The following is a 24,144-nucleotide window of genomic DNA, read 5'->3' as shown; positions in this document are numbered from 1 at the left end:
ATCTTTTACACACACACACCTCTCTTGCACATGCACGCAAACAAAGATCGGGCCCATCCATGCTGGTTGGTAGCTAGTCAGCCGAAACATTTTAGTTCATCCTGTTTCCAAGATCGGTTCTTCTTCGAGTGATTGCTTATCTGTATTCCACAATAGGTGTGTGTGCTCACCGCATGCACCAGTGCCAGAGGTTTTTCTCCTAGCAGTACCCGGAGGGGGAGCGCCCCAGCGACCCCTGGAGTGGCGCTCCATGGCGCAGTATAAGGGGAGCCGCGCGCTCCCCCCACCCTCAGTTACTTCTTGCCACCAGTGAAGGTGCATCGGAACTACTCTGCTTCAGCTTTGCTGTAGCTCGTCCCAGAACTGCTTGTTCGTTCAGTGTTAGTACCTGTAGTTAGTTAGCTGTTCAGTTAGTTCAGTTAGAGTGCCCAGGCTGGGGCATGCCCCGCGCCCCGGGTTTTAAGTCGTGCGGCACTTGTAGCTGCTTTATGCCAAGGAGTGACCTGCCCGCATACTGTTTACGCTGTTTGGGAGAAACCCATATTGTTATACCAATAAAATAAAAAACAGCAGGATCTTATAAAAGGGGATAAGACAAAATGTCACATTTATTTAGAAAGAATCATAGTCAGCAGTCAGTTTTAGCTATAACATTCCAACTATTTTTAGCTATAACATTCCAACTTTGTAACCGCCACGGGGCACGAGTACCTCTATACCCACCCGGCACCCAACTCCCTAGTGGTCGAGTCGGTCAACCATAGGGAGCGGCAGGGCCAACCAGCCCCTACCCCGAAAAATAAAGATTCGTGAAGGTTGGACTCTTTTGGGAGAAAGCTTTATTCTTCCTCGAGTTTTCAGTTGCGGGTGGCAAACCACCAGGCGCTCCTGGGCAGGTACAAATTCGATTTGTGGAGTTCCCTGCCCAAGTTCGAGGACTCCCTCCAGGAGCACAATAAGAAAGTGTTCAAGGCGCTGGTGGAGGAGGGTACAGAGGCTGCAAGCGGCTTTGGATGCAGTGGACACAGCAGCACGGTCCATGGCCTTGGCGGCATCCATGAGAAGGGCATTGTGGCTCCTGCTGTCCGGGCTGTCAAGTGAAGCGCAAGCTGCCATGCAGGATCTCCCATTTGACGGCAAAGCTCTGTTCGTGGAACAAACGGATACAAAGCTGCATGGCATGAAGGGCTCCCGCACGACCCTCCGGACTCTGGGTCTCTATGTTCCGGCTCCGGCCAAATCTAAGTTTAAACCGCAGCAGGCTCCCACTCAAGCCACCGAGCCGAAGTACGAGGCCACCTATAAAAAGTCGAGGGACTATAAAAGGTGCCCTCAGAGGCAATTGCGGCCAGCCCCGCAGCCTGCGTCCTCCAAGGGCAAACAGGCGGGGAAAAGACAGTTTTGATGGGACGCTCAGGAGTTCTCTGCCAGTTCTCCCCGGGGATCCCCTCTCAATAGGGCTTCCCTTCTACGGTCGGTTGTGTGCTTTCCTCCCGGAGTGGTCACGGCTGACCTCAGACTGATGGGTCCTCAACACCATCTCCCAGGGCTACGCCCTCCAGTTTACTTTGCCCCCGCTACTTTGCCCCCGCCCCTGTCCATCTTGGGGGACCCCTCACATGAAGCCCTGCTTGAGCAGGAAGAGGAGCGGCTCCTGAGTCTAGGAGCAGTGGAAACGATGCCTGGGGAGTTCAAAGGCAAAGGGTTCTGCTCCTGCTATTTCCATATCCCGAAGGCCAAAGGGGGACTCAGGCCCATCCTGGACTTGCGGGATCTACACCAGTTCATGGTGAAGCTTAAGTTCCGCATGGTCTCACTGGCCTCCATCATCCCCTCCCTGGACCACGGGGACTGGTACGCTGCCCTCGATCTGCAGGACGCGTACTTCCACATTCACATATTCGAGGGGCACAGACGCTTCCTCCGTTTCCTGGTGGGGCAGAATCACTACCAGTTTATGGTCCTCCCGTTTGGCCTATCCATTGCCCCCCGGGTATTTACAAAACGAATGTTGGTGGTAGCGGCCTCCCTCAGGCACCGGGGGGTCCAGATCTTTCCTTATCTGGACGATTGGCTGATCAAGGGCAGCTCCCAGTCGCAGGTGAGGGATCACGTGATGCTTCTACTGTCCACATGTGCCACCCTGGACCTGTTGGTAAATGACGCCAAGCCCACGTTAGTCCCGGTCCAACACATAGAGTTTATTGAGGCGCTCCTGGATGCTTCGACTGCCACAGCCTCCCTCCCACTGGACAGGTTCAAGACCCTGAAAGGGCTCATCGACACAGTTACAAGGTTCTCGGTGACTATGGCCAGAGCGTGCCTCCGGCTCTTGGGTCACATGTCGGCGTGCACATGCGTGGTCCGCCACGCCAAACTCCGAATGAGGCCCCTCCAGCTCTGGCTGGCCTTGAAGTTCTCCCAGGCCAGGGACAGGATGGACAAGGTCCTCACCGTGCCCGACTCGGTGATCGCCTCACTGTGGTGGTGGTCCACCCCAAGCAACATGCTCCAAGGGGTCCCGTTCTGGGACAGGACCCCATCGCAGGAGCTGGTGTCCGATGAGTTGGACCTGGTTTGGGGGGGCCTATGTGGGGAATGTTCAGACCCAAGGTCTGTGGTCGATGCAGGATCTGAACCTACACATAAACGTCAAGGAACTCAGGGCAGTATGCCTGGCGTGTGTGGCCTTCTGCTCGCACCTGCAGGGCAAGATGGTCAGGGTCCTCAAAGACAACACGGCCTCTATATTCTATATCAACAGGCAAGGCGAGACTCTGTCCTCTGCTGTGAAGACCTCAGGCTGTGGGATTTCTGTGTAGCCCATAACATTTGCCTGAGGGCCTTCCATCTGCCGGGTGCCCAGAATGTGTGGGCGGATCGCTTGAGCAGGGACTTCTCCTCCCAACATGAGTGGTGTCTTCACCCAGAAGTGGCTCACCAGCTCTTCCGCAGGTGTGGACTCCCCAGGTGGACCTGTTCGCGACTCGGCAGAGCTGGCACTGTCCCTGGTTCTGCTCCGGAGGGGACTGGGACAGGGCGCTATCTCCAATGCCTTCCTCCTGTCCTGGTCAGGCCAGTTTCTCTATGCCTTCCCCTCTGTTCCCACTGATCAGCAGGGTCCTGGAGAAAATAAAGACAAACAGGGCGCAGGTCCTCCTCATAGCCCCAGAGTGGCCAAGGCAACATTGGTGCGGGACCCTCACGGGCCTGGCGGTTGCTCTGCTGCGGCCGTTGCCACTCCCTGTGGACCTGTTCTCCCAGGACCGGGGACCGCCTTCTCCACCCCAACCTAGCAGCTCTCCACCTCACGGCATGGCTGCTCAATAGTGGAGAGGAAAGGACGTCCTCAGAAGGGGTCCAGCGTGTCTTCCTGGAAAGCAGACGGCCCTCCACATGCCGTGCCTACTTGGCAAAATGGTCCTGGTTCTCCAGATGGGCAGCTGAACGGGGTGTCTCCTCGGTGGCTACCCCGATCCAGCTTATCCTGGACTACCTCCTCCACCTTGGAGCCCAGGGCCTGGTGCCCTCATCTGTCAAGGTGCAACTGGCGGCCATATCGGCCTTCCATCCGCCGGTGCAGGGGCACGCAGCATTCTCCCATGCTATGACTGGCCGGTTCCTCAAGGGGAGTCTTTTCCCGTATGGTAGGCCCCCGGTCCCGCAGTGGGACCTGAACCTGGTGGTGTCCCGTCTCACAGGGCCCCCATTTGAGCCGCTAGCCACATACTCCTGGTCCCACCTCTCGTGGAAGGTGGCCTTCCTGGTCACTATCACATCGGGCAGGCGGGTCTCGGAGCTCAGGGCCCTGACCTCCGAGCCCCCGTACATGGTTTTTCATAAGGACAAGGTTCAGCTCCGCCCACACCCTGCATTCCTCCCAAAGGTGGTCTCCGCTTATCAGATGGGTCAAGACATTTTCCTGCTGGTCCTCTGCCCCAAGCATCCAGTGAGGAACCCCGCCTCCACACACTCGACGTGCAAAGGGCTCTGGCTTTCTACCTTGAACGGACTAAGCCGTTCAGGAAGTCTTTGCAACTGTTTGTCACCTCGGCTGAGTGCATGAGGGGTCAGTCGATCTCCACTCAGCGTGTCTCCAACTGGATCACTTAGTGCATCCACACCTGTTATGAGCTGGCGGGGGTTCCCCCGCCACCAATTGTGAAGGTGCACTCGACTCGGGCGCAGGCCTCTTCGACTGCCTTCCTGGCCCACGTCCCCATCCAGGACATTTGTAGGGCTGCCACGTGGTCTGCGGTTCACACGTTCACCTCGCACTATGTGATCGTCTCCCAAACCAGGGATGGGGATGCCGGGTTCAGCAGGGCTGTCCTCCATCCTGAGAACTTGTGAAATCCTCCAACCTCCAATAGATAAAGCTGGAATCACCTATTGTGGAATACACATGAGCAATCACTCGAAGAAGAAAAGACAGTTACCTTTTCCATAACTGGTGTTTTTCGAGATGTGTTGCTCATGTCTATTCCACATCCCGCCCTCCTTCCCCTCTGTCGGAGTTGTCTGGCAAGAAGGAACTGAGGGTGGGGGGCACCATGCAGCTCCCCTTATACTGCGCCAGGCAGGCACCACTCCAGGGGTCGCGGGGGGCACTCCCCCCTACGGGTACTGCTAGGGGAAAAACTTCCGGCACCGGTGCACATGGTGAGCATGCACACCTATTGTGGAATAGACATGAGCAACACATCTCAAAGAACGCCAGTTATGGAAAAGGTAACTGCCTTTTCCTGAAGGTGGTTTTAACATGTTCTGGTAATGGTATTTGTAACACTGTTGCACTCAAGAATGAGAGAATTTCCTCTCTCTCCTTTCTTCCCTGACACCTTCCTTCACTTGTAGACAGAGCATGCTTGATACAGAAAATTATTGAGACACAGTAGAAATGAAACCCTGTGATGATGATTTTTTTTAATCCTTACGACCCCAATTCAGGAAAGCATCCCTACTCAATTTTTCTCTGCTTAAAGTTAAGCAAGTGCTTAGGTGCTTTCCTGAATTGGGGCCTACAGCTGTACTTTAAATTATTGTGGTCTATCCTGCAGCACACATGGGCTTGTCAGCCTGCTTACTGGCACCTTTACAAAATGCCCATAGGACTGTGGGGTCATTGAAGTAACAGAACTTGCTCAGCAACTGAAGATGCTGACGGACAAATGTCTAGACAAAACCTGCGGCTGGTTAATTGAAGCCCTGATGGGGGTGGCTGCAGGTGTAAACTGAGTCTATCTCGGAAAATCCATTTTTTCTCTGCTGGAGGGTTATTCTTTACCCAGCAATCCATGCACATGAGCCATAACAGTTAGGTTACTCAAGCAGGATTGTGTTCTTAAATTTTAACTCTGAGGCTTGGGCTGTGCATTGATCCATACCACACAAGGCAGGTAGCATGAACCAGGAGTTAAGATGTTGCATTAAAGATGACACGGCTCCTTTATTTCATTCAGGCATGCAGAACATACACAGTGTTGCACTTTTCCTTCTTTAAATGATTGGCTTTCTGCAGTTTACCATTGTTTACAAACTGACAAACAGCACTAGAGACATACCATCCAAAGATCCTCAAACATCCTTATTCATCCCAGCCACTGTCTTGCATCTAATATTGACAGCTGACAAATAACCCTGACAGCTGACAAACAACCCCAACAGTGTACCACTAAAAATCTTACTACGGCCACAGACCCCCTTATTCATCTCAGTAACTATCTTGCATCTCATTTGGAGAGCTATTCAGAGATCTGTGATCAAAATCTCCTCCCACCACCTCTTCTTCCAGACACTTCTCATCTTACTTGAGATGCCTCTTGTTTTAATAAGAGGCCCGTTTTTCCTGATGGAATTGTATCACAGCTTTTCAGAAACCATTCCTATGGGAAACTGGGTCTGGATAATGGGGATTGTTGGCCGACGTAGAATTAGATTATCGGTAAAATCGCATGAGAGAATTTTTGTGGGAGTGTTCTGCAACAGAAGTTCCTTTCCCTGGGGGTTGTTCTTGCAGTTCTGTGTAGGGCCTAATCGTTTGGCTTTCAGACCGTGTAATAAAGTACCAAAGCACATTTTTTTAAAATCACTTCAGCCACTGCACTGTGCCCCTTTTGTCCCTGCAGAAAGGGAAACGTTTACCCTGAATTGCCACCAAATACAAGAATAAGAGGATCACGTTGAATTTAAACAGTTGCTCTTGGTACCAGCCACTGTTATGGTGTCACCTTCTGTTTCAGGCCAGGAAGCTCATCAGTGACTTTGCCATTATCTTGTCCATTCTGATTTTCTGTGGAATAGATGCCCTAGTAGGTGTGGATACACCAAAACTAATTGTGCCAAGTGAATTCAAGGTAGGTAAAAGTGATCTCTCAACACACAACCGTTATTTTACTCTGTGGCTTCTGTTGCACTTTGCCGTTTCTGTCTTCCTTCTGTGAAATTACCAACCATCAGACCAGCAATAATAAAAAAATAAGCTATCCAGAAAGGATTGTATTGCTGAGCCAGTTAGAAAGCAGTTTATTGAGAAGTGCAAATTTATGTCGTTCCCATTAACGCCATGTCAATTGACTGAAACGTTTTCTAAAATGCAATGACAGATCCTGAACGTAGAGCAGGATCCTGCCAACCTTGCTCATGCTCAGTAGAATCATAGAATCATAGAATATCAGGGTTGGAAGGGACCTCAGGAGGTCATCTAGTCCAACCCCCTGCTCAAAAGCAGGACCCATCCACAATTAAATCATCCCAGCCAGGGCTTTGTCAAGCCTGACCTTAAAAACTTCTAAGGAAGGAGATTCCACCACCTCCCTAGGCAACGCATTCCAATGTTTCACCACCCTCCTAGTGAAAAAGTTTTTCCTAATATCCAACCTAAACCTCCCCCACTGCAACTTGAGACCATTACTCCTTGTCCTGTCCTCTTCCACCACTGAGAATAGTCTAGAACCATCTTCTCTGGAACCACCTCTCAGGTAGTTGAAAGCAGCTATCAAATCCCCCCTCATTCTTCTCTTCCGCAGACTAAACAATCCCAGTTCCCTCAGCCTCTCCTCATAACTCATGTGTTCCAGAGCCCTAATCATTTTTGTTGCCCTTCGCTGGACTCTCTCCAATTTATCCACATCCTTCTTGTAGTGTGGGGCCCAAAACTGGACACACTACTCCAGATGAGGCCTCACCAATGTCGAATAGAGGGGGACGATCACGTCCCTCGATCTGCTCGCTATGCCCCTACTTATACATCCCAAAATGCCATTGGCCTTCTTGGCAACAAGGGCATACTGCTGACTCATATCCAGCTTCTCGTCCACTGTCACCCCTAGGTCCTTTTCCGCAGAACTGCTGCCTAGCCATTCGGTCCCTAGTCTGTAGCTGTGCATTGGGTTCTTCCGTCCTAAGTGCAGGACCCTGCACTTATCCTTATTGAACCTCATCAGATTTCTTTTGGCCCAATCCTCCAATTTGTCTAGGTCCCTCTGTATCCTATCCCTGTCCTCCAGCGTATCTACCACTCCTCCCAGTTTAGTATCATCCGCAAATTTGCTGAGAGTGCAATCCACACCATCCTCCAGATCATTTATGAAGATATTGAACAAAACTGGCCCCAGGACCGACCCCTGGGGCACTCCACTTGACACCGGCTGCCAACTAGACATGGAGCCATTGATCACTACCCGTTGAGCCTGACAGTCTAGCCAACTTTCTACCCACCTTATAGTGCATTCATCCAGCCCATACTTCTTTAACTTGCTGACAAGAATACTGTGGGAGACCATGTCAAAAGCTTTGCTAAAGTCAAGATACAATACATCCACTGCTTTCCCTTCATCCACAGAACCAGTAATCTCATCACAGAAGGCGATTAGATTAGTCAGGCATGACCTTCCCTTGGTGAATCCATGCTGACTGTTCCTGATCACTTTCCTCTCATGTAAGTGCTTCAGGATTGATTCTTTGAGGACCTGCTCCATGATTTTTCCGGGGACTGAGGTGTGGCTTACTGGCCTGTAGTTCCCAGGATCCTCCTTCTTCCCTTTTTTAAAGATTGGCACTACATTAGCCTTTTTCCAGTCATCCGGGACTTCCCCCGTTCGCCACGAGTTTTCAAAGATAATGGCCAATGGCTCTGCAATCACAGCCGCCAGTTCCTTTAGCACTCTCGGATGCAACTCGTCCGGCCCCATGGACTTGTGCACGTCCAGCTTTTCTAAATAGTCCCTAACCACCTCTTTCTCCACAGAGGGCTGGCCATCTATTCCCCATGTTGTGATGCCCAGCGCAGCAGTCTGGGAGCTGACCTTGTTCGTGAAGACAGAGGCAAAAAAAGCATTGAGTACATTAGCTTTTTCCACATCCTCTGTCACTAGGTTGCCTCCCTCATTCAGTAAGGGGCCCACACTTTCCTTGGCTTTCTTCTTGTTGCCAACATACCTGAAGAAACCCTTCTTGTTACTCTTAACATCTCTTGCTAGCTGCAGCTCCAGGTGCGATTTGGCCCTCCTAATTTCATTCCTACATGCCCGAGCAATATTTTTATACTCTTCCCTGGTCATATGTCCAACCTTCCACTTCTTGTAAGCTTCTTTTTTATGCTTAAGATCCGCTAGGATTTCACCGTTAAGCCAAGCTGGTCGCCTGCCATATTTACTATTCTTTCGACACATCAGGATGGTTTGTCCCTGTAACCTCAACAGGGATTCCTTGAAATACAGCCAGCTCTCCTGGACTCCTTTCCCCTTCATGTTAGTCCCCCAGGGGATCCTACCCATCCGTTCCCTGAGGGAGTTGAAGTCTGGTTTCCTGAAGTCCAGGGTCTGTATCCTGCTGCTTACCTTTCTTCCCTGTGTCAGGATTCTGAACTCAACCAACTCATGGTCACAGCCATGGAGTAGCACCTTACTCCATAATTTCAATGGGCCAAACTGTATTGTGCTTACTCACACTGGTGAGCCTTCACTCGCCCATGTAGTTTCACTGCTTTCAATGCTTGAATGTGCTCACAAGTGAGAGAGAAGCTCCACAATCTGGACCAGCAGGACTACTTGAACAAGGATGGCAGGATCTGACCCCTAATAACCACTTCCAGGTTTTGAACTTTAGCTGATGTTTGTATATGGGAATAATTAATCCCAAATTGTCAGTGTCCTCAGTAATCTTCCTTTAGTCAGCTTGACATATCAGTGTTTCGGTCCTTTTGTCACCTGGATAAACGTGCTTTGGTTGGGGGTTGTTCGTTAATATGTCTCCACTCTGATGCCTGTTTTCCTCTCTTTGCTCTTGAAGCCAACCAGCCCTCAAAGAGGCTGGTTCGTCCCACCCTTTGGAGGGAATCCCTGGTGGGTGTACCTCGCAGCTGCCATCCCTGCACTGCTGGTGACCATTCTCATCTTCATGGACCAGCAAATCACAGCCGTCATCGTCAACAGGAAAGAGCACAAGCTCAAGGTGGGTGCCTTGTACCTTGCATGAGTGCAGCAAAGTAGAGCCTGTCCTCTGCATGACAGAGACGGAGAGAGAGCCTGTGGTGGTAATGGACACCTGCTCCCTTAGAAATGCTATGATTGGTGGTTAGTAATAGCATGTATTTTGTTCTAGCACAGATTATTATTGCAGATTTGAAAGCAAAGTCATCACTTCAGCTTGAAAGCGATAGTATTTCTCGAACAACTTTTGTTAAAGCAAAGGACACAGACGGTGGCCCAGATCCTGATGTTTTTACTCTGTCACAACTTCTTTAGACTTCAGTAGGTGTTCTTTCTGAGTGAGGATGGAATAAACCCCGAGGACCAGATTCTTGGCCATCACCAAAGGCCCCAGTGCAGGGAATCCTTGTAGGGCATAAAGCTGTCATCATCATTGCCAGCCACATACTCCTCCCGCCATTGGAGTAGGGGCCTTGTCAGGGCACGGCTTATCCACACAGCACTCCTCCTACTGCTTGGCTTGCGAAGAGGTCCCTAGGGAGCTGCTCTAATCACTGCAAATTAGAGCAGCCTTATGCTGTGAGCAGATACTTTTGCTTACACCCACCTTTGATTCCCCAAGCATGAACACGGTACATCTTCAAACAGCCCTGAGTGAGGCTTGAAATACTCTGACTCTCTCCCTGCAGGAAGTGGACTGTTAACCGAACAAACTTCCAAGTAATGGAAAAAAAGGTTACTAGATTTCATATGTGAATCAGTTATTCCAATAATTCTCACCTGTGGCTTCTGCTCTTAGTGCTATCTCATTGGTTTTCAGCACCACTGCCATGGCATGAAAGGAAAAGATGACAAAGCAACACAGAGGGGGACTTAGGAGAAAAACAGTGAGAAGAAAAATGGTTTTCCCTGCATGGATGCCCTTCTTAACTTAGGCTGGGGACACTGGTGTGTCCTGCAGATAGAGCACAACAGCAGAGCACAGGAAGCTGGCCATCCCTGTTGCAAAGGTGTTTCTCATTGGATTTAGTGGTCAGAGTTTTGGGGGAGATGGCTTCATTGTTTCCACCTGCTGTTTGCTGTCCCCGTGGTCAGCAAGTGAGGTGCAGGTGAAAAGGGCAGATACATAAGGTGAGAACTTTTCCGAATTCATCTTTAACTAACAAAAGGCAGCACTGACTGCTTGGAACTGGCCTCTCTGTCTGCAGTAGTGCTCTCAGCAGTACTAGATGTCAATGGTAGACAGTTCCTGTGGCGGAGGGTAAACAAAGCTCATTCCAGAATCTATCCGCACTGGTCCCTGAGTTGGCCAGAAGTAGTAAAAAGCATTTCCTCCCACCGGGAACTGAACGTCCTTAAATCCCCAGCTCGTACTGGCTTGGAGCTCAGCCAAGAGCTTGGGGGAATAGTAGTAATTTCTAACAGAGCTGGTCTCAGCTGAGTTTTCAATTCCTTGTCCGGTGAAGGGTCAAAAAAGATCTTTTATCACGGAAAGATTTTTCAGTCTGAGGACGCCGTGCAGGATGCCGTGAAAGGGGGAGGAAGGGTACTCAGATATGTGCGTCACACCAGCAGGTGCTGGGGCAGGGGTACTACTACTGCTGCTCCTTTTTCACTTGCCGCTCCTGGGTTTTCCACTAAGCCAGTTAAAATGGTGGGATTTTTCCAGAACCTGTATGCTGGAGAAGAAAAATAAAATGCTTAAGAACATAAGAATGGCCGTGCTGGGTCAGACCAGTGGTCTGTCCAGCCCAGTATCCTGTCTCTGGTAGTGGCCAGTGCCAGATGCTTCAGAGAGAATGGACAGATCAGGACACTTGAGTGATCCACCCGCTGTTGTCCAGTCCCAGCTTCTGCCAGCTGGAGGTTTAGGAACACCTGGAGTACGGTTTTGTGTCATGCACTGTCTTGACTAATAGCCAGTGATGGATCTATCCTCCATGACCTTATCTGATTATCTCATTTGATCTGAATATGCAGGATAGAAGTATGGTGTCCACTTAGCCTTTGAGACATATGTGATGGGACCCAAACCATCCCTCTGATGGAAAGGCTAATGAGCATTCCTGCAGTCATGCGGTGCCAGTTAGGCACACTTGCAGAACTTGCTCCATCTGGAGAAGTGGGGCTTAAAATGGTTTGAGTGGCTGCAGAGATGGGGGTTTGTTTTCCCTGGAACAGGGTAGCTGCCAGAGTCTGCTAGCGAGCTCCAGTAACAAGGATGCTCAGCCTGAGGCAGTTGCTAATCTTTTCCTTCAAGCCCCCTCTTTGAGGCAGACAGACACTACAAGCTCAGTATGAGTGAAGGCTCTGGAGGGCTGCATCCAGCCAGTGCCCTGTGGTGGGTACGGGGAAGCATAGCCAAGGGCTAGGAACAAGGGGATTGTAATTTGGGCTCTGAAAGGGTGTTGGGAGTGAGCTGGGCTCCTGCGTGGAACAATAAGATTGCTCAGGAGTGGGGGCAAGAGACTCAAAAGATGCTACGGCTTGAGCCTGGGCAGAGGGTTGGCTGACTACAACATGGTTGAACCAGCGTTGCCAATACCTACCATTCATCCTTCTGAAGCATTCCCGACTGTGACATCAAGAGGCACCTTGGAGGATAGGATTTCTGCCAGCATGGCTGCACTGCTGCCTTCCTGGGTTTCCAATTCGCTTTCCTTTTATTTTTTCCCAGCAAGAAATACAGATAGTAAATTGAAGCCAGCACCATGCTGATCCCTGCATGAGAGATTTGTGAAACCTGTAGGGTGTGGTCCGCCAGGGTGTTTCTAAACTGCTGCTTGCGTCACAGGGGTCAGACCCTCATGGGTTGGAAGCTAATCAAAGTCGTGACTAGCTCTGCCCTCTCTGGCGCCCACTGATTAACAACTTTCCCTCCCCAGAGAAGCTCAGGGACATCCCCTCTTTACTGTTGCTGTGTCTTTAAGAGGAAGAAGCTGCTTTGTGATGGTGGCTGGCTTTCTTCGTGTGTCTTCAGGGGATGTCGAGGGGCTGTACCCCCACCTTGCATCTTAAGGACCTTCCAGACTGGGCTATAATTTCCCCCTCTCTCTTCTGCCCCCACCCCCCAATTCCCAGAGTCGTGTGATGCAAGAGTCAAGAAACAACCTGACCCTGTTGTCCCACAGGGCAGCGGGAAAGGAAAAGAGTCCTGCCCCCCCAGAGTGGCTGTTACACTCAGCCCAGAGAGCTACATTGCCCCCTAAGACTTCCTTAGCCACTGGGACTTCCCTGCCTAGTGTGTGGCAACTAAGCAATGACTTAGGGTCCTCGAGGTACCACACTAAGTTTTCTGGGTTGCTGCTGCTTTTCTTGGGGAGCAGCCACTGGAAGAAGGGACTCTTTTCCTCTTCCCATGGCCCTGTGTGTGTGTGTGAGATGGGTAGAGGGCAGGGGTTAGTTGTCAAGCCAAATCCTGACCTCTACGCTACAAAACTCAGTAAATCCTAGAGTTTGAAGGGATGACAGGACACTGGCTCTGCCCTGTGGGCCCCTGTCACCCCCTGTACTTACAAGATCAGGGAGTGGTGACCCATCCGAGAGGCACTGGGCCCACCAGGCGATGACAATAGGGAGTCAGAGTGTTCTGGGGTTTGTTGAGAGGGAAGCCAGCTGAGGGAGGTTCTTATGGCACATTAGAAACATGTATGATAGTGAGACAGAGCTGGGTGTGCAGATTTTCCTGCTGTGCATGCTCTTGCCACCATGCTGGAGGAGCATCTTGAACCCTGAACACCAGCTTAGTATGGGTAGGTCCGAGATTCAGTATGAATACCTTTGTACAGCTCTAATTATTGTCACTGACATCCCCCGTCTGACCATTTCAGATGGGAAGATGATGTGAATTAACTGAGCAGTAACTAGAATCCAGTGGATAGAGGTTGAGGATACCACCGTGCCTACTGACCTTATGCTTGCTGATAGGTTCACTTGGAGGGGGGTTTGTTCCTTCTAAAGCCTGCCTTTCTCTCAAGCAAAAGGATCCTTAAAGCTGGAACCTTAGACTGGAGCTGATTTTGCTTTGACAGTTTTATTTTTATTACAGCATAAGGGTCAGGGTTTCTCTTGCCTTATCAAGACGGGCAAAGTTTCTGTAGATTTGACAAGCCCCTATTAATATCTATTTAATAGCATGGTTATCATACAAGGAAATCATTGATAGATAGTTTTAAGCAATATGGAAAACAAGGTTTGTTTGTATAACCATTACACCTGAATGAACTCAGCATGTTGGTCTGACTGTCTGATACTAAGAACCTAGGCCTTGGAGACTTCGGGGTGATGAGATAATGGGGTATATCCACTTTTTACTGGAAATGCCAACAGGCAGATCCCAGTGTGACAGCTGATATTTACTGCAAAGGAGACTATAAGGAAAGAAAGTGAAGAGACTATATAATTAGAATCAATAAGGAAAGGTGGCCTCAAATGCACATTTTTGAATGTTCTTTAAAGAAGAACTTTGTAGTCACTAATATAGTCACAATATGGTATGTAATGATATTTTTAAAATAAACTCTCTGAACTGGCCCTTTACAGTTTCTTGTGCCCTATAGAGTTTTGCCTGCCCTGCAGGATGAATTCCATTGAATAATATTGAGTTCCTGTAAAAAGGACTCTCCCTTCCGCAGGACAGGAGGCATTTTAAAAGGGCTGGAATGTAGGAATAAAGACTGATTCATAATGAGGGTTATATTGGGGTCATTATTTAGGTGTGAACCTAATAAATAATATAATTACCATGATATGGTAACGATTGGCATTATTTCACAACACATGAAGATTTAAGATCAACCTGAAATTGACCTGAAAGAGTGGGTTTGGATAATAAGGGAAAGGTTTTTTTGGTTTGTTTTTTATTAAAAGATGGCCTTTGTTTGGGATCTGGATCAAGAAATGCTGGCTGACTGCTGAGATTGGCATAAAATATACCTCTGGACTCCTTATTTCTTTAGCAAGGTGAACATCAGTCTTAGTTCATCGTATTCCAGGCCATCCTTGTATTATTATTCTGCACACAGCTTCCTAAAGGTTAAAGCCTTTCTTTAACCTTAATTAGAAGAACATAATAAAAAGAAAGTGAATATAGAGGCTAGGTGCAGCCATGAATTGTACAGTTTTCTGGAAGATCCACCAAATGGTAGAATCAGTGTCCATATGCTTATTCCCTCACCCTGTGCAGCTGGGTGGATTGTGAACTTCCTTTCTATAGCCTCCATTTCAGACAGTGTCTCTTCTCGCCAACCCGGCATTTATGCTGCTTCACAAATTTAGCCATTTTATTTCCATTAGGAGTAAGCCTCAGGGAGGCAGTGGATGACTGAAAACAGCATCCTTTTATTGGTGGTGTCCATCTCCTCCTCAGGACTAATGTCTCAGCAGTATTGGCCATTCAGGCTCCTTGGTTTCCTGTACATTTCCCTGTGAAATTGTTGTTCACCACTTAAATGATGACTAGCAGTGATGTGCTGTGGGTGAGTGGGGGCTGTCTCTCCTCGGAGCTCGTTAAAATCCTCCCACCAAATCGAAGGGAAAGTTGGGGTAATCTCCCTGCCTCTGACAGAGACACTCATTCTGGCTACTGCTAGAGAGACATCCCTGGGTCTCATTCAAGTATCTCTGAAGAGCTAAATTTTCTCTCTTGCTTTTGACTAGATTGAACCTAATAGGCAGGTATTTAAAAAAAAACAAAACAAAACCTGCCGGGAAAGAATTCCTACCATCCCTCTCTGCAAAGTCGACACCTCCACGCCAACGTTAGTTCAGTTTATACAACCTGAACGCTCCTTTACTAGCAACGCACTGTCTATTTTTTTCAGTAACAAAGTATAAACATTTGACCAAAGTGCTGTTTAATGTAAAAATGTGTTTCCTGCTTCCTTTGTTGTGGTTATGAGAACATGTTTTTGTTTTAATGGGGGTAAAAAATGAATGGATTTGTAGTCCCTCTCTGCTCCTCGGCAGCAAACGTGGCCCTGGTACACAAAATCTATTGACAGGCGAAAGTGGGGACAGTTTTCGTGGGCGTGCCTTGTTACAATATTGGCAGCGCACCACTGGCTAGCAGACTGAATTGTGCTGGCCTGTTAACCAAGGTAAAGTGGTACACGTAGTAGGAAAACAATGGACAGTATTCAGGTCTTGCCAGGTAGAACATCAGTCAGCAGGTCTGACTCACCTGTTACTGCTAAAAAAACTCAAATTTAACAGATCTTAAAACCTCTGATCTTCAAAATATGAAATTTTATAGATCCTGTTCTTAAAAATGCTCCCTCCTTTCCTGTCTCACCCCTTATGGTTCAGTGATTTGGAGTTTTTTTCTGTTCTCCTCTATTAATTGGTGGGAGGGGAGGGGTATAGTGTGTGTAGGATTCAAAAGGAGCCTTTTTAGTCTGAACTTGAGCAAATTATTGGCATACATAAAGAGCAAGCAATTTCCAAACTAATTTCATCAAGTTATCAGAAAAACGCATATTGAGATTTTAAAGGAACCTGGAGAATTTGGACACCATCCTCCCTTTAAAATTAATTGACCCCCTAGATTGCTTTGAAAATCTCAACAACAGTACACAAATCTGGAGGTGGTTCATAAAAATAAAGTACCGTGGTGGCCATTTATGAAGTCAGCATTTTCCCACTGCAGTCACTAAAATCCTGCACTTGCTTCCTGTTCTGAGTACAGGATCTACGATACCACAGTGTGATAACTGTTGGTAAACATAGACTTTTGGCACTGTTTGGCTTTGATAACCCTTCTAGTTCAAGTGTGCTGTTAGGTAGACTTTAGTAAGTCATTACGCTCATACTTATTTCACAATAGGTTCTTAAAACTAATGTTAAGCTGGGGACTGGTTTTATTAAGGTTTTATTTATTACCCTGGGTTTCTAAAGGTTTGCGATGTCCAGGGTGTCACTTAAGCTAGCTGGGGGTGACTTTTCAGAAAAAGACACTGTCATGGTTGTTAATATCAGATGAAAGGATCTTTGCAAGGAGTAAGGGCTTGCATTATGTGGATGGGTGTATGGAATTTGTATTATGAATAACTGTCTCCTTCCTAAAGAACTACAGCCTGACTTTCAAAAGTGCTGAGCCTCCACAAATGGGCGTTGTAGATGCTTTGTAAATCAGACCACAAGAGCCCAAGAAGAAGAAAATGCATGTCATGTATTCAGCCAGAGGATGACTTGGGGCCTTTGTTTCTATGACGGATTTCCAAGTAACGAGTCATTTCATTTCTGCAGATATTTGTTCAGCATTGCATTCACCTTCATGCTAATTGACGTTGTACTGAGGCTTTCCTGTAAATGTGTTCTCTGTGATGATGACTAGACCAGAGGTGGGCAAACTACAGCCCGCAGGACTGTCCTGCCTGGTCCTTGAGCTCCCGACCGGGGAGGCTAGCCCCCGGCCCCTCCCCTGGTGTACCCCCTCCCCTGCAGCCTCAGCTCACCGTGCCACCAGCGCTCTGGGCAGCCGGGCTGTGAGCTCCTACCAGGCAGTGCGGTGGCAGGGCTGGCTCTGGCTGGGCGGCGCGGCTGCCAGTCCCGCTGCTCTGAGCGGCATGGTAAGGGGGAGAGAGCAGGGGGGTTGGATAAGGGGCAGGAGGTCCTGGGGGACAGTCAGGGGACAGGGTTGGATTGGGTGAAGGTTTTTGGGGGTGGTGGTCAGGGGATGGGGAACGGGGGGGGGGTTGGATAGGCTTGGGAGTCCTAGGGGGCAGTCAGGGGCGGAGATTCTGTGGAGGGGGTGGTCAGGGGATGGGGAACGGGTGGGTTGGATAGGCATGGGAGTCCCGGGGGCCCCGTCAGGGGGTGGGGGTGTGGATAGAGGTTGGGGCAGACAGGGAGCAGTGGGGGTTGGTTAGAGGGTGGGGTCCCTGGGGGACAGTCAGGGGTTGGGGGGTCCCAGGAGGGGGCGGTCAGGGGACAAGGAGCAGGGGTGGGTTGGATGGTTCGGGAGTTCTGAGGGGGGCAGTCAGGGGGTGGGAAGTGGGAGGGGTTGGATAGGGGGTGGGGGCCAGGCTGTTTGGGGAGGCACAGCCTTCCCTACCTGGTCCTCCATATAGTTTCGGAACCCTGATGTGGCCCTCAGACCAAAAAGTTTGTCCACCCCTGGACTAGGCCCATACGCACAAGCAGGATATAAGTCTTGGCCTTCTGCTGTGTCTAGAGAAACGCCCTGTTGTAACTGGGTTTGAGGATAACCGCTAACTCTCCCTTGTAAACCACTGTCTTGCTTTTTAGGTAGTTGCACCATGCCCCCCCGCACTTTCTGAGTTCTCTTGTTGTCATGGGGTGCAAATGGACTGTTCTGTTTTCTAAGACTCTGCTGCAATTTTGTAGGGGTCTTGGACATGTGATTGATAAGAGCAGGATTTCTAAGGATGGGAAAGTGGACAATGTCATTACAGATAATTTTGCAGGAGTCTTGGGCATGTGATTTCCTTGTCAACACAATAGCTAATAAAGTAAGGGTCACAGTTAACTATAAAAATGGCACTGTACAATGGTGTGTTTGGGGGGTTGTTTTTTAAAAGGGCCCATTACCAAGTGAAAGAATGGGCAGTCTAGAGCAGCGTTGAAATACCCTGCAAGATTATACCCAGGAAATACATATATTTTTAGTACTTGAATATAATATTGTTTGGATCGTTTAAATTCCTGCCAAGATTCAGTGTACATCCAGTCTAATTTTTGCCGCTTTCTGCAGCTGTTCTCAGCCCATAGCTTGATTTGACTAATACCCTTTGTATGGAGTTATTTTGCTGGTGGGTGGGCTTGAACTCCATCAATTTCACCCCTTCCCGCATATAGTATATATGCATGTTTTGTAAATACGGTGATCAATTAATTACTGGTGGACTTTCTGCAATTTTGATCTCTTCCGAAATTGCTCACAAGGCTGCCTACCCCCTTTATTTGTTAAGTCACCCACCACTGTAATATATACCTGTGTGCAGCAGCTACATTGATAATTCAGCCTCTAAAGATCATCAGGTCATACTCTGCTAACATCTGATCAAGATGACTTGTGTGCCATTACCATCAGTCTAGAACTATGAGAAGGTCCTGGTGTTCTCAAACATTTGATGGTTAGCTGAATGCTATAACGTTTGTTGCCCGTGTCCCTCCACAGAAAGGTGCTGGCTATCATCTGGATTTGTTTTGGGTGGCTATTCTGATGATTATATGTTCCTTCATGGCCCTGCCCTGGTACGTTGCTGCTACTGTGATCTCCATTGCCCACATCGATAGCTTGAAGATGGAGACCGAGACCTCAGCACCTGGAGAACAGCCCAAGTTTCTGGGAGTGAGGTATGGCAAACCAAAAGTGGCCTTGTTTGCATGCAAAGATCAGTGTATGCTGTAAGTGATCTAGCACCAAACAGGACAAAGGCAGAGACACTCGGGAATAGATGTCAGATTTACAGCACATTTTCAACTCAGCTGAGATTTCCTTAGAACTCTTTTAGTCCTCATTGGTTTTATTCACTTAGAAGTTTGTATTGAGTAGACCCTCTCCAGGGTTGTTTCCTAAAAGGGAAAAAAGTTGTCTTAAAACTTCCGGTTTGTGTGGGAGTGAGAGAGAGAGAGACTGAAACTTTTAATAAGTTATATATTGTTTTTCACTGCTTTGGGAGTGAAATATGTAGGCTGAGATTTTTCAAAGCTGACTAGGAGACTTGGCCACAAAACTCCCAGAGGAGTGTTGCTAATTTTCCTAGTTAGCTTTGACAGCTGATCTGTAATAAGAGCTGGCTTTCTGAGGATGGGAAAGTGGACAATGTCATCACAGATAATTTTGTAATTGGAAATTAGACAGACAGACATGATCAAATACAGTCGCCAAAAAATTCAAACTTGGGGTGCCTAAAGCAACCAGCTCTACCTAATCGGGTAATTTAATGCAATATTTAGGTACCCAAACTGAGTGGTCTTAAGTGACTTCAGCAGGAGAGCTGTGCATCTGAAATTCAGGCCACTTACTTAGGTGCTTAAATGTGAATTTAGGTACCTAACTTTACATACTCGAAAATGTTTGCCAGTGTATTTTCAGACTTGCTGAGCAACCCTGGCTCCCTCTGAGGGCAATGAGAAGTGCAGATGCTCAGACTTCCACAGAAAGTCAGACCAATAGTGCATGACTTCCTTCTGTACTTGTGCTGACCAGCAAACAGAACTGTGGTTTCCTTCTTAGACGAGGATTCAAAATATGCCACCAACTAATGAGTCCACAGCAAATGATTTATCACTGATATGCATATAAGACAAATTGCCAATCACATACAAAGAATTTAGCCTGCCCATTTGATGGCTTGTGACATTACATTTTCAAACATGTTCCCCTAATATTGATTTGTAACATCCTACTGATTTGCCAGTCATGTGTTTGTTGTTTAGCTATCTGAGTAAAAATGACACTCTGGGAATAGTCTCAATTTTCAAAGGAGCCAGATTTTCAAAGATGGGTGCAAACTGCTGTACCCACAAATCAGGCACTTGGAGAAACATGCAAATACATTTTTTTTTTGCATTAGCAAACAGTGTGCATGTTCAACCTGTGCGCATGATGTTTCTGGCCGTACCGTTGCCACCCACCTTTGAAAATCTGGCCTCAAAACCTAATCTTTAGAGTCTATGGTTTTTTTGGAGAGTTGAACAGAGAATGAAACCTAGGAGAAAGCAGGAGCTAGACTGGTAACTGTCTGATTTGGTTTCAGGGAGCAGAGAGTCACTGGAGTCATTGTATTCATTCTCACTGGTGTGTCAGTCTTTATGGCTCCCATCTTGAAGGTAAATATGTTAAATTTCCCCCTTTTCTTTCTTTCTTGGGACACTGAAAGATAAAGAAGCTGCCCACACTGCAATAACAGACTGTTCTTATGATAAGACTGTCATCATAGCAGTATGGAAAAGGAGATTAGGGAGAATTATTGATGTAGTTTTATAATTTAGTGAGAGCTTAAAATACATGATTTTTTCCTCCTAAAAAGTTTATCTGTAGGGTGATACAGTGTTGCCAAGAAATTTCAAGGTTGGTCTTTTTTGTTTTAATATAAGAGTTGCTTTAAATGTTTGTGTGCAGCACTGTTGTTCTACTTCATATGTTTCATGCATCTGCCACATACATGTGCTCATGCAAAATATACTGCAGACAAACTAGGAGAGCTTGTTGAAGCCATGCTGGAAGCATGGTTGATAGCACAATGTATTTGCTCCATGGAAGACACCAGTTTACAATGAATGTATAGTCAAGAAAAAGAAATTTGAAATTATGTAAGTGTATTTGTACAGCCATTTACATACTGCTTTGCATCACTGGCATGGCACAAAGAAGTCAGAGTATATCACTGAATCTGGTCCTTGCACCTTGAGTCAATGGGAGGTGAAGGAACGGCAGGATTGTGGTATTGATTATCTCAGCTTGGGGGTGACAAAGAAAGTTTCAGATTGATTCCCTTTCCAAACTTCCCAGAGTGACTTCACTTTATAGTCTTGGAGGAGGCTGCCAGGTGAAGAATTAGGATTGTTTCTTCAGCATGTATCAGAGGGATGGATATGGTGTGAGATGTGCTTTATGCATGCATCCAGGGCATCCACATATCGTATGTACCAGGAAATCAATGAGCATATCCAAAATAAGACAATCCTTTAGTTCATTCTGTTAGTACCGAGGAATCCAATTCTTGTAGTAGATGTTAGTTGCCATGAATAACTTTTCAGTGATCTCACGTATGAGTGTAGAGAATTTTACATTTGGCACCCAGCTCATGGTGTGTGTTTACGATTCAGAGTGTAGACATGACATAGATGATGAAGAGTATAAAAAATTCCTGGCAATCCATAAAGTTCAGCTGGTCTGAGCTAACAGAGCTACTCCATGGGTAAAATTCTGACCCCACTAAAGTCAATGGAGTTTTCTCACTGACTCCAGTAGGTCCTGGATTTAAGCCCATTAGGTCCAGTTGTCAGAGCACGCATCTGGTCCATGCTAGGTTCATAAAACTTGCTTTGCCTTTGAACAGAACAACCAAGAGAACTGAACTTCTAGGCTTTCTCCTCTTAAATCAGTTATATTTCCATCCCTCAGAAATACTGCCCACCTGAGCAGTATGCAAAGTGTGTGCATATGAGGAGGATGATATAGAAATGCAATTTCTTAATTTCCTCATTTTTCCTGATAGCCAGCCAATAGCGTTCCGCCCAGGCGCTGATCAGCTCTGCCTCTGACTTCTTTCTTTAAAACTCATTCCCCTTGGGTTTTTGTCAGTTTGCTACAGCATAGATGTTTGCCTATTTTTCAAGATCGGGGATTTATTTGCATACAGCTTCATACATATATGTTACCATTAATGCATCATTAGATCACAGAACAACACTAGGGAAGCTAGTTACACATCTCTGGTGCAGGAACTCTTCTATTTGCATATTAGACTTTTGTGGTGATGATTATTTATTTATAGCATCCAAGATACAGGCAGTAATGGGGAACACGTCCCAGCCCTGCGGATTTAGAGTTTAAAGGCACAATCGAGGGCAATGCAGAACAGTAACATTATGCTATAGAAACAGTGGCAGGGGCCATAGTAATTGAATGATGCAACAGGTAGGTATTGTAAGGGAGAAGGCAAGTGAGAGCTTTACATATATTAATCAGAGAGCAGTGTCATGGAAAGGCATGAGTGAGCAAAGGGGAAGATGTGACCCTGGGGTGGAGATGAGGGCAGGAATGTGGGGAGGGGCAGGTGGTACCAAGTGCCTTGAAGGCGAAGAGAAGAATCTTATCTTTTTTTTTAAATAATCAAAACTTTCCTATTCTAGATTTCAGTGGCTGGTTTTACAAGTAGTAAATTCCTCATCATGGTTCTTCTTAACTCTTCTCCTCCTCCCCCCCCCTCTTTAATTTCATGCTTAGTTTGATGCATTTGGTTGTTACTTTGTGGCCTTTCCCTGCAGAAATCTGTTCCCTTCCCTTGCTGTGCTTTTTTATTTCTAAGCAAGGATTGCTCTGTTCACTGATCTATTTTACACACTTGCCTGAAGGACGCGTATGGGGTAAAGTCTGTGGGATAGAGCTGTATGATTCCCATTAAGGTCAGTAGGAGTTACTTGGCAAAATTCCAGAACCTTTAACAAAACTCAGCAGTGGATTCTGCTCTTGTAAGAACTGCCTCGTGGAATGCCTTGTCAAACCTACACACCTTATGATGCCAACAGTAAACTGAATACTAACAAGCCCAAATTCAATAAAACAGTCAGTGAAATGAATAACTGCAGGTTTGGGGGTTTTTTTATGTCCCTGATTCTTCCACTCAGTAACTGCAGATCTGAGTTCCTGCTAAGAGAATGATAAGCAGTTTCCTATAAATACATTTTTTTTCTTTAGTTGGCCAGCAACAGGTTTGCTTTGAGTCTGTCAGCTAGCAGTCCCTTCCCTTCCCAGAGAATACATTGCCAGCATGAAATCTTCCAGAACTAAAGCACTGTACGTTTCCTACACAACTGGATTAGGTTAAGCATGATACTGTACCTTGACTTCACTGAGGAGTGAGTTACGTGTTTGAGTATCATTGCACTGTTGCAGGATAAACAAATACTTTTTATTTAAAAAAAAAAGAGAGAGCGAGAGAAACAGCACAGAAAAACTTAAGAGCTGAACTAAGATCTCCACAAACTTTCGACCCATCTTGCTTCAGGAGACATTGTCTTGTCTTATCCCTCGGACGCCGCAGTAATGCAAACAACATAAAGTGAGACATTTTTTTTCTTTCCTACAGCGCACTGTCAGAAGGTTGTGGCAAGCAGGCTGCAGGAAAATCATTTAGCTTTTAAAATGGAATATAAATGAGTCCCACTCAGTGAAGCAAGTGCTGCAAACAAAGCCACAATAAGGATTAATGTACAGCAGAGAGACTTGCAGAAGCTGGTGGGGAAATGAGGCACAGTTGAGAAATGGGCAGCACATCCTCATTAAGGCCTTGATCCTGCACAAACGTATGCATGCTTAACTTCAGGCGCATGCTTAACTTAGGCCCATTGCCGTCAGCACAGCTATTTTTCTTTTCAAAGTTAAATGTGTGCATAAGTGTTTGCAGGATCCAGGCCTGAAGAAGTACTTGTATGCCACTGTGTTTATAACCTAGGAAAGGGTGAGTAATCACATAGTGGGAATACAATAAAAAGTTCTGTTGTCCTGCTCAAAACTTGTGCATTAAAGATGTTAAAGAAATGCGTCACTCAAAAGAAAAATGGAATGTACTCTTAGTTCAGTGATGAAGTGAGCCGTAGCTCACGAAAGCTTAGGCTCAGATAAATTGGTTAGTCTCTAAAATGCCAGAAGTCCTCCTTTTTTTTTTTTTTTTGAAGTTCAGAGAGGCATTGGATGTGCAGTGCCTGCCCTGCAGTGGTGGTTGTGAGTCATTACACTGACTGCTTTTCTCACCGCAGGGGGACTGATGCAGGAACTGCTCTTTTGCTTGGTGTCAAAGAAGTTATATTAAGGATTTCAAGGCCATCTTGTATTTGGACCATCGTATGATATTTTGATTAACAACATGTCATGTTTATTACAAATAACTTTGCTGCTCAGCTGAGGGACTCTTTCATTTTTGGCAAGCTGGGCGGTTATTTTGCTGCTGATAAAGGCTTTTTGTCTGCAGTTGGAGTGCCAGATTTAAAAAAAAAAACAATTTCCCATGCACAGCCATCT

At 47.0% G+C, this 24,144-nt stretch overlaps 1 protein-coding gene across 7 annotated transcripts in view; it reads left to right on the top strand.

The window, feature by feature from the left end:
- SLC4A4 (solute carrier family 4 member 4) overlaps window positions 1-24,144 on the top strand; it is a 268,875-nt gene that overhangs the window by 227,954 nt on the left and 16,777 nt on the right. For all 7 annotated transcript variants that reach the window (XM_073340388.2, XM_073340382.2, XM_073340384.1 and 4 more), the window contains 4 exons: window positions 6,243-6,356; window positions 9,292-9,453; window positions 18,571-18,749; window positions 20,156-20,228. In XM_073340388.2, the coding sequence (XP_073196489.1) occupies window positions 6,243-6,356; window positions 9,292-9,453; window positions 18,571-18,749; window positions 20,156-20,228 (528 nt within the window). The remainder of the gene's footprint in view (window positions 1-6,242; window positions 6,357-9,291; window positions 9,454-18,570; window positions 18,750-20,155; window positions 20,229-24,144) is intronic.

This window comes from Lepidochelys kempii, chromosome 4 (genome assembly GCF_965140285.1).
Source record: "Lepidochelys kempii isolate rLepKem1 chromosome 4, rLepKem1.hap1, whole genome shotgun sequence".
In the NCBI taxonomy this organism is placed as follows: domain Eukaryota; kingdom Metazoa; phylum Chordata; order Testudines; family Cheloniidae; genus Lepidochelys; species Lepidochelys kempii.
Note: the sequence above shows the minus strand (reverse complement) of the source record. Positions and strands in the feature narration are given on the sequence as shown.